Raw genomic sequence first — 9,812 nt, 5'->3', positions numbered from 1 at the left:
TTCTCGGTATGTAATCTCAGGGCATCTCTGATTTTCGTTCAGACTGTTGGAGAGGATGAGACTAGATTCAGAGAGGAGGCTCGCCGGTCTGCTGCTTTGGTCAACGCCAACGAAGCCACAATGATGGCCAAAGTCGCGGAGTTTGATGATGCTGCTCAACGAGAGCTGGCTGCTGAGCTTGCAGAGATTGCGAATAACATGACATCGCTGTGAGGACCATCGTATATCGTGGTAGAGCCATGGAAGAGTTTTTTTTCAGAATGTCGTCCCTTGAAGGCCAGTACCATAGGAGCGATGAAGAAGCTCATCGAGCTATCTCGACTGATGGCGATAAGCTGGCAACGGTTATGAAAAGTAGGAGTAGATGCATTCGTGTTGGCGAATATACCGTTGGCAGGGGTGAAGGCGGCTCGGGGTAAGCTACTTGAGATGGAGAGTAACAAGCGCAAGATGAGAGAGGAGATTGGTAACTCTAGTGGAGCAGCGGGCAAGGCGCTCGATGCGTTGCGCGATAGCTTTGATGCGACAATTGGAAAAGTGAAGGTAATCACTGCAGGAAATTGCATGTTGCTTCCTCTCTCGCTGATAGTTGCACCTCGTTTCAGATAGCGATGAAGGGTGCGGCGGAGGGCGCAGGTTCGAATCTCAGCGATGACATCTCGAAAATTAAATCTGAGAGTGACCACATCGTCGAAGGAGAGGTGGCCAGGTCTACTGAGTCACTCAAAAGTGTCTCCGGTCATGCAATAGTGAGTTCAACTGAAAGCGTCGTTACGGTGGACCTGAGCTGCTCAGGGCATTCTTGGGATGATCGCTGGTGAATTCGCGCAAGCGGCTGAAGAATTGAAGTCGAGACGCCAACTGTTGGCACAAGAATCAGCCAATCTAACGGTAAGTCAACACTAGGGGGAGAACCTTCTCCTGTCAGCATTGCCCTACATCTGTTGATAGCAGTATAGGAATATAAATTCGCGCCCCTCAGCTGAATTGAGGAGTCTCCTCACTAATAGTAGAAATCTTCGTACGACTCGCGGTAGAAGTGTTCAGAAAGCAAAAAAAATCCCAAAATTTCCTGAGATTTTTCTTCATTGTATTTATGACATTTAGTTGGTCATGTGCACATTTCCCCACACTGGTTGCTACTATGATGATGCAGGCACGATGGGCCGTCGTTAAAAGGAGGATAGACCGTAGCTTGGCAAAGGCGGTTTCGGCTGATCTCGGTTTGGACCCTCGGGCGTTGGTTGTTGGTATTGAAGGCAACATGGTAAGGATGCTACTGAACTCAACGAGGGGGCTGGATGAATGGGTGAGTGAATGGGAGTATGTCACTTCCATTGGAGTTGCAGCCGTTTTTCGTGAGAGTCAAGTTTTTGCTCATAAGCATCAAATCACATCGTACACCGTTATTATGAGATTTGAACATGAATGACACTTTTTGATTTCTGACCTCATCTACATTGGACTTTCACAACCGATGACACAATTGTTTTCATCAAGTGAAATATGGAGTATGTTTGTCACTATTGTTTTTAGTCGTATCACGGGTGAAACTCCTTTGTGCAGGTTCGATCGGACGAGCAAGCGAATGGACGGGAAGTGAATCGGCTTACAGCAGCAACGAGCGAGATGGAGGATGCGGAGGAGACAACAAGGAAAACGGTGGACTCCCTCGGAAAGCTCCTGAAGATGCCGGAGGCCGCTGAGGATATGAACCGATTGAAGCTCCTCGTCGCTGGAGTAAGCAGGGACTGCTCGTTAGTAGAGGAATCATGATTGTTAGACCTTTAAAGAGAGCGCCCCGATGGAAGTAGCTAATATGTTGGGCAGTAGCGAGATGGAGCAAGAAAAGAACTTACTGAGCTTTCAGCAGACTATAGAGGGAGAGATCCAACAGGTATTACGGGTGGTCCGAGGAAATCCTTCTCTGAGAAATAGCGCTGTTCTTAGTGGAATAATCATAATCACACTGTCCATCCGTTCATACCAGGGCTCAGGCAGCAGTGACTGAGCCTGCAGCTATACCTCTATGCTGGCTGTTACTCGCCTTGTCGAAGGGGTGCTGTGCAAGAAGAAGTGGAATAATCGTTGAGTTTCACGCTCTCGAAATGCATGTTGACAGATTCACGCATGGTGTACAAGGAAGTCTTGTCAGGTTAAGGGCCCACAGGTGGGAGAGTTGAAGGAGTTCGCCGGAGGACTATTAGTGTCTCTCGAGAAGGCCCTCCAAACGGTGAGGCTCGAAAGCGGCAGCATAGACTTGGTGAACTCCTTTCAGATGGAGTCCTCGACGAGAGCTGAAATGCAGCATAGGAAGGAGTCGGAGGTTGGGAAAATCAGAGGGCTGAAAGTTGGGGTCCTTGGGGCGGAGGAAAAGGAGCTCCAGGGGCTGGACACGATCGATGCCAAGGATCACGCTGGTGGGTCTATGGGTGTATAGTGCTGGCCCTCGATTCGAGCTGCAGGGTCTGCACAGCTGGGAGAGACGTTGGAGCGGATGCAGAACACGTTGAGAATGTTAAAGAACAATATGGAGCTGCTGAGTAGTGGTGAAGATGAGGAGGCAGCTCGAATGTCGAAGGAAGTAAGGGGAGATCGTACCGCACCTGGCTGAGCGGCTGGGGAAATCGATATGGACTGTTGCAGATGAGGTCGCGAGTGGCCAACGCTACTGAAGAAGCATCGAAGTTGGAGCTCGATATTGGAGCAATGAAGGAGGAGACGAGGAGGAGTCTGGAAGAGGACCATCGACGAATCCATCATGAGATTGCTAATGCAGTAGGCCGTGGTTGGATGAGTAAGTATATGAGAATTATCGTTGCTATTCAGTCCATTGAGGAGGAAGCGGGTGAGTTGGGTAAGCGTCTGGCAGACGCTCAGACCTATGCTGTGGACGTGCTCACCAAGAGGGGCCATGAGCTCGAGGACCAGCGGAGACAAATAGTCGGATATCAATTGAGTATGGCTCGTGAGGAGGCCCAGACTCGCGAGTTGGAGAGGCAGATAGCTTCGTCGTTGGGGTAAGTCGGGGGAGGGGGGCGATCTCTGATGCAGTTTGGTGTCTTCGGCAGTACGTTTGAAAGTCGAGTTCGGTCCGCATCCTCGAACATCAATAACAGCATGAATGTTGACGACGCTGTTAAGTTTGCTAAGGAGAGAATACAGGAGGTAGCTCGTATGGCTAGAGATCCTCGGCAACAAGAGGAGATCTCGGAGGAGCTCTCTGCCATCGAGCAGGAGATTGCTCGAGTGGGAAGCAACGTAGGCTGGCGGCGCCTCTCCAGTTGAGGATCAAAGCCGTATTTGTTCAGATGACAGCAGCGTACAAGGCCGAACTGAGTACGACCAACGATACTATGGTGGATGAAGTTGGTGAAACAATGAAACGGTTAGACTGGGTGGAAGTTGAATCATCGAGTCTCCCTCTTTTGTAGGATGAGGGCTGAACGAGATGATATTAAGGGTGTCCTTGATGCTCGCGAGAAGGATGAAAAACGGATACAAGAACAGGGTCCAAATAGGGTAAGTTTTCTCAGAGGTTTCGCTCAGCAGACGTTGTGCACCTATATAGAATGCTATCGAAGTGAAAGTCGTCACGAAATATGTGTCGGAGTGTCTATCATGCGACACAAGAACTGTCCCCCATTGGGTCGTCGTTGTCCTCTACACGCTTCACTAACAGCTTTTTCAGGCGGACATTTTGCACAGTCGAATAGTCAAGGCGGACAAAGAAATGATGAAGCATTTCCAAGAGACCTCCAAAACGTTCAATAAGTGGTTATCGGAGCAAAGAACGCTGCTCATGAACTCACTATTGAGGGATCGTGTTAGCTGAGCATGATCTGTGATTGTGAATGCAATCCTGGCGTTATACCTACATGGCTTTGTGTTGCGAGTGGGAGGAATATGTGAGGTTCGCTGAGTGGTTTTTGTACGCATGCGTTACCGCTTCGATGTATAGTTTTGTGGCAGAATTTGTTAAACCATCTATGACTGATAAAAGCGCCCAATCGACGACGCCGTTGTGGATCCTTACGGGGTTTCTCGGCTCAGGCAAGACCACGTTAGTGTCTCGGATGCTCCGAGAAAGCAAGGGTCGATTCTTCGTGTTGAATAATGAGATCGGTGGCATCAGTGTGAGGTAACGTACAGTGGGTCTCCCCCGGTACATGTGAGAGGACTGAGCCGAACGAGCTTTGCTCTTTTCAGTGAACTACCGGACAATTATGCGAGTGGCAGCAGTGGGGACTGTTCTACTGTGTACGAGCTCGGCGGTGGTTGCCTCTGCTGTAATCTGAGGAACGACTTGATGGCGAAGCTAGAAGGTCTAGGGAAGAAGGCTCTAGCAGCTCCTAGTGATGATCCTGTCAACGGAGTAAGGAAATCATTAGCTTCTCTCGTCGCGGTTAGTTCACGTATGTGAGAGCATTGTGAATACTGAGATCGTTCCCCTACTTGATCGCTTCGGTCACTGCTGTTTGTTCAGATTATTCTGGAAACGACCGGTTTGGCTACTCCCGGACCAGTTGTTCAAGGCCTCGTGGCACAGCCTCCTGAGGGCATTGTTCTCCGTAAAGTCGTTACGCTTGTCGATGCATCTAACTTCATCGAACAGTACAAGCGAGTGACAGACCCTCGGAGCTCCGAGCTCGTCCAACAACTGGTGTTCGCGGACCTTGTGATCATTAACAAATGTGATTTGGTTGACGACCAGACTGCCGCACAGATAGAGGATACGATCCGGTCTATCAATCCAGTGTGCCGGTTAGTACACACGGTCCACTCTGACATCTCTATGGAAGAAGTCCTGCGATCTCAAGGCGATACTTATACGAGTCCCGGCGATCTCAATGATGTGCCTCAGCATAAGCCCTGGCGTGATGGTGTTTGTAGCTGTGCTCTGAGCGGACCATATCCAGCCTCAAAAGGAGTAGCGATAGATATTGAAAAGTTCCGTGCATGGCTGCAAGATTTTGTCGAGAACAACAGGGTGTTTCGGGTCAAGGGCATGCTGATTGCTGGCGATGGAAAGAGGTATCTACTGCAGGGTGTTGAGAAGTCCTTTCAATTGGTCGAAACGGATTGTCCGTCCGAGATGGCCAGCAAAGTTAACAAGTTGGTTGTGATTGGCCAGAGGATTCAGGAACATATGGGTGACGAGATTGACAAGTCCCTCAATGCCCTCCTCGTTGATCGCAAGGACATGGAAACGTCGAAGCCCACCTGGGTGAAGGCTTATGTCGGGAAGGATTGGACGGATGCTGAGCAGTGGTCTCCTTAGAGGAGAGTTCCCCATTCTGAGATAGAATGATAGACTCGGTGTCCGCTGTTGTTTCTACTTTCCATTCCTTTGAGAGTTTTGTCGCGTTGTTGGTCCATGAGAGGTGAGTCTCGTAGCTGTTGGCACTAGGAGTAGGATTCCGACACGATGTGATGATATCCGAGATCCAGTAGTTCCAATTAGGTGCCTGGGATCACTTGAGTAGCCAGTAGCTACCAGCCACGCGTTCCAGAATCCTCTGAATCGATATTATCCTGCTGCCCGACATCGGTAAAATTCATAGAAGTTGAAGTTCAACTGTCGAATACAGTGTGAATCGCTCCAAATAGGCCCTCTACAGGATCGGACTAATCAGACTGATGATCATTATCATCCCACTTCCTTAGCAGTAGATGAGCACTAAGCGAGCCCTTCCTCACGGAGACATAGTATGAACTTCATGTTAAGAGAGAACTTTCTATTCAAAGCGCACCTTGATCGAGAGTACTAATTCCAATAACCTGTTCATGAGCAAGCATTGAGATTTTTTCGTAAGAGTAATTGAGGCAGAGCCGGATAACGGAATCACGAACAAATTCCATGATCCCTGAATTCAATCAGCCTTCATCTCGTGAAGAATGTCTCATTCAAACCGTGAATCATTGGGGGTAAATACTCATCCCTAGATTTTTCAACTCAGCAAATACTCTGGCTCACGACTCGATTCAGGATCAGCACACGACCCAAGCACTCCGAAGATCAACCACCTCCCACTTGATGAACAACCCGACATGAACCATCGAAACGCGATACTTTTCAGTATCAATGTTATGAACAGGAAAGTGCCTTACCGACAATTATGAATGATGGACGGCTAAATAGATCACATCGATCTTCGCAATGAAGAGCACGCGCGAAATCTGTCAGGGAAATACCATCTATTCGCTAATAGTCAAACTGACGCGCTTAACTGCATGCAAACGACCTAGTGGGAGAAAGCCATCTTCTGTTCGCTAGCGTTGCCCATCTTGAAGAAGTCGTTGCCCTTATCATCAACAATGATGAAAGCAGGGAAGTCGACGACATCGATCTTCCACACAGCCTCCATACCGAGGTCCTCCATATCGAGGCACTCGACCTTCTTGATGCTCTTATCGGCGAGGATGGCAGCGACACCACCGATGGAGCCGAGATAGAAACCACCGTTCTTCTTGCATGCCTCAGTCACCATATCGCTACGGTTACCCTTACCGATCATGATCATGGAGCCACCGTTGGCTTGGAAAGGCTCAACATAGGGGTCCATACGGTTGGAAGTAGTGGGTCCGAAGGAACCGGAAGGCTTTCCATCGGGCTTCTTGGCGGGGCCGGCGTAGTACACGGGATACTTCTTGATGTAGTCGGGAAGACCTTTACCGCTCTCGAGCATCTCCATCATTTTGGCATGAGCGATATCACGAGCAACGATGATGGTACCAGTGAGGGCCACGCGAGTCTTGACAGGGTACTTGCTCAAGGTAGCAAGAGCCTCCTTCTGGGGCAAGTTCAAATCGATCTTCACGGCCTCATCCCCTTCACCAACGAAATCAGGCATGTACTTGGCGGGGTTCTTCTCGAGCTTCTCGATAAAGACACCTTCAGGGGTGATCTTAGCGAGGCACTGACGATCAGCCGAGCAGCTGACACCGAGGCCAACAGGGCAAGAAGCACCGTGACGAGGGAGACGGACAACACGAACATCGTGGGCGAAATACTTACCGCCGAATTGAGCACCGATACCAAGCTCCTGACAGTTCTTGAGAAGCCTCTCCTCCCAGTAGAGGTCACGGAAGGCACGGCCGGTGGAATCCCCGCTGGTAGGAAGACCATCGTAGTACTTAGTGGATGCCAACTTCACAGTTTTCATGGTCTGGTCGGCAGACTGACCGCCAATGACAACAGCGATATGATAAGGAGGGCAAGCAGAGGTACCGAAGTGAGCAATCTCCTTCATGAGGAAACTCTCAAACTCCTTCTCCTTAAGGAAGGCCTTGGTCTTCTGGAAGAGTTGGAACTTGTTGGCAGATCCACCACCCTTAGCAATGACATGGAATTTATAGGCGAGCTCATCACCAGGATGACCGGCGTAGAGTTCGATCTGAGCGGGCAAGTTGCAACCAGTGTTCTTCTCCTCGAACATGCTTAAGGGGGCGACCTGGGAGTAACGGAGGTTGTCTTGGGTGTAAGCATTATAGACACCCTTGGTGATGGCCTCCTCATCAACACCACCGGTTAGAACACGCTCACCCCGGTAACCGTATACGCAGGCGGTACCAGTATCCTGGCAGGAGGGGAGGACGAGACCAGCAGAGATGCAGGCATTCTTCAGCAACTCGAGAGCAACGAAGCGATCGTTGGCAGAAGCCTCGGGGTCCTTGAGGATCTTCTGGACCTGCGCGAGGTGGGCGCTTCTGAAGTAATGCTCAACATCCTTGATACAGGTCTGGGTGAGCTTGGCAATAGCCTCAGGGTCAACCTGAAAAGTGGAATGATAAAGATAAACTAACTCCAAGTATCAAAGGTATACCGCCAATCCAGCTCAATGAAACATTCGAAGATTTCCGTACCTTGAGGAAGTCGAGTCCATCAGGTCCCTTAACCACGGAGACACCCTCCTTCGAAAGGAGTTCATACTCAGGCTCCTGACATAGCAACAACAGTCACATAACCACATATCAGAGAAGACCATTCCATCACTAAATACGATATTTCACAAAAGATGTGCTCGAAAAAAACGAAACTCTACCTCGCCGTTGGCGTGTGTCTGGAAGAGGGGGGCGTACTTGTCGAAAAACTTCGACTCGGGACTCATAGAGAATAGGAACGAGATAACTGTTGTGACAAGCTACCCGACTGCCCTTCTTCCAATTGCGAAATGATACTCGTTCATCTACCCCATTCCTTCCCAGATCACACATGCCACTACTGCACCCAGAAAAACAAGCTGCGACTCATATAGCTTCGCTAAATCTTGCAGTCTCGCGCTTCCTCAATATCATTGGACTCGTGCGTGGAGGGTCCCGTGCCGAGAGCATAATGGATTACGGTAGGGTACTGAAAAACCGATCAACTACTCTTCTTTCCAGGGCCGAGCGACCCCTTCCGCCTAATATTCGACGTGTTTATCGTGAACTCGTTTGGCTGGAAGGGGCGAGCTGATAATTCTTTGAGAGTATTTTTTACAGCTACACCTTTTAAAGGCATATATTGCTCATAACAATCAAGTTCTTCGCTGGGGCAGATATGCCACCGCATGGAACTCTTTACTCCATTTACCTCGGTAAATGTATGGGTAACTAACTTCCCAAGTAACTTGAAATTTTGACGAACTATGGGCACTGATTTTGCTGTTTGTGAAGCCAAATCTGCTCGAGGGGGGCGGGGGGGGGCGGATATGCCATACCATGGAGCTCTTGATGCAATCGAGTCCTTAGATACGCGAGTAACAAACTTCTCAAGTAACTTGAATTCTGACGAACTATCGGCACCAACGTTGCTGTTAGTGAAGCCAAATCTGCTCAAGGGGCAGATATGCCACACCATGAAATTCTCCAAGCAATCGACTCCTTAGATACGCGGGTAACTAACTTTTCCTTGGAGTTTAATGCTGACGAATTATGGTCATCAGCTTCGCTGTTAGTGAAACCGAATCTGCTCGAGGGGCAGATATGCCATGCTATGAAACTCTCGAGGCAATCGACTCCTTAGATACGTGGGTAACTAGCTTCCCAAGGAACTTCACTTCTGACGAGTTGTGGTCATCAGCTTTGCTGTTAGTGGAACCGAATCCGCCCGAGGGGCAGATATGCCATACCATTAAACTCTCGATGGATTCGACTCGCTAGATACGTGGGTAACTAACTTCCCAAATAACTTCAATTTTGACGAATTGGGGTTGTCAAATTCGCTGTTAGCGAAGCAGAATCTTCCCGGGGCAGATATGTTGCCTTGAGACTGAGTTTCATTGAATACACGCGAGTATGTCGCACTCGATTCATAGACGGGAGGGAGATTGACGCTGATGACCTCTATGGCTCATTGCAGGATGGTTACCTGTTGTATTCAATGTTCGCTCCACCGAACCCGAAGTTCTTCTCTAGTGGAAAGAGGTATCGTAAGGCGCGCTGACATGTGGTGTTACGTTAATTACAGGCGAAGTTCGACTGGATCACTAGGGTCGCAAGGCCTCTCCGAATTCAGCCCTCGCATGAAGAAGGGTTTCGAGACTGCCGTGAATCGGGCTAGACTAGCGCGGGATAGAAGGAACAGTGAGCCTACTACACTCTCCTCAATGTTACTCAGTCTGTGGGTCTAGGGATGGTGCCTGTTAAAGTACCTGTTCAGGATAGGCTAGAGACCGAGACACTGGCACGAGGTGATAGATTCATAGGAAACCTTCGCATCTGCTTCAGTTCCAGGCGTCAGTAGGACGCGCGAACATCGCATATCAGCCTCAGCAGTCGAGAGACGGGCTAGAGGGACCCTTACGGACAGACAAGGTAGTACGAGCTTG

At 49.4% G+C, this 9,812-nt stretch overlaps 2 protein-coding genes across 2 annotated transcripts in view; one reads left to right on the top strand and one right to left on the bottom strand.

Annotated features, from left to right (window-relative positions):
* The window catches only part of Pmar_PMAR018311 (liver stage antigen 3, putative), a gene marked incomplete at both ends in the record, with an annotated part of 7,624 nt that extends 2,343 nt beyond the window's left edge, over positions 1 to 5,281 (top strand). Inside the window, 20 exons of the mRNA XM_002766431.1 lie at positions 21 to 209; positions 260 to 354; positions 398 to 543; positions 606 to 749; positions 796 to 891; positions 1,157 to 1,267; positions 1,567 to 1,740; positions 1,784 to 1,897; positions 2,156 to 2,233; positions 2,279 to 2,420; positions 2,466 to 2,584; positions 2,647 to 2,778; positions 2,830 to 3,020; positions 3,072 to 3,261; positions 3,312 to 3,388; positions 3,435 to 3,522; positions 3,832 to 3,895; positions 4,054 to 4,141; positions 4,210 to 4,375; positions 4,487 to 5,281. Coding sequence (XP_002766477.1) covers positions 21 to 209; positions 260 to 354; positions 398 to 543; positions 606 to 749; positions 796 to 891; positions 1,157 to 1,267; positions 1,567 to 1,740; positions 1,784 to 1,897; positions 2,156 to 2,233; positions 2,279 to 2,420; positions 2,466 to 2,584; positions 2,647 to 2,778; positions 2,830 to 3,020; positions 3,072 to 3,261; positions 3,312 to 3,388; positions 3,435 to 3,522; positions 3,832 to 3,895; positions 4,054 to 4,141; positions 4,210 to 4,375; positions 4,487 to 5,281 — 3,199 coding nt within the window. The remainder of the gene's footprint in view (positions 1 to 20; positions 210 to 259; positions 355 to 397; positions 544 to 605; positions 750 to 795; positions 892 to 1,156; positions 1,268 to 1,566; positions 1,741 to 1,783; positions 1,898 to 2,155; positions 2,234 to 2,278; positions 2,421 to 2,465; positions 2,585 to 2,646; positions 2,779 to 2,829; positions 3,021 to 3,071; positions 3,262 to 3,311; positions 3,389 to 3,434; positions 3,523 to 3,831; positions 3,896 to 4,053; positions 4,142 to 4,209; positions 4,376 to 4,486) is intronic.
* Positions 5,282 to 6,102: 821 nt separating this feature from the next.
* On the bottom strand, positions 6,103 to 8,111 carry Pmar_PMAR018310 (Fumarate hydratase class I, aerobic, putative; the record flags this gene model as incomplete). The annotated part of the gene is made up of 3 exons (XM_002766430.1): positions 6,103 to 7,775; positions 7,867 to 7,941; positions 8,046 to 8,111. 3 exons carry the CDS (start codon positions 8,109 to 8,111, stop codon positions 6,246 to 6,248), a joined length of 1,671 nt encoding a protein of 556 aa, XP_002766476.1. The 3' UTR covers positions 6,103 to 6,245.
* Between the last annotated feature and the right edge of the window lie 1,701 nt (positions 8,112 to 9,812).

The sequence above is a fragment of the Perkinsus marinus genome, assembly GCF_000006405.1.
Source record: "Perkinsus marinus ATCC 50983 genomic scaffold scf_1104296972926, whole genome shotgun sequence".
NCBI classification, from domain to species: Eukaryota; Perkinsozoa; order Perkinsida; family Perkinsidae; genus Perkinsus; species Perkinsus marinus.
This window is presented reverse-complemented; position numbering and strand designations above follow the sequence as displayed.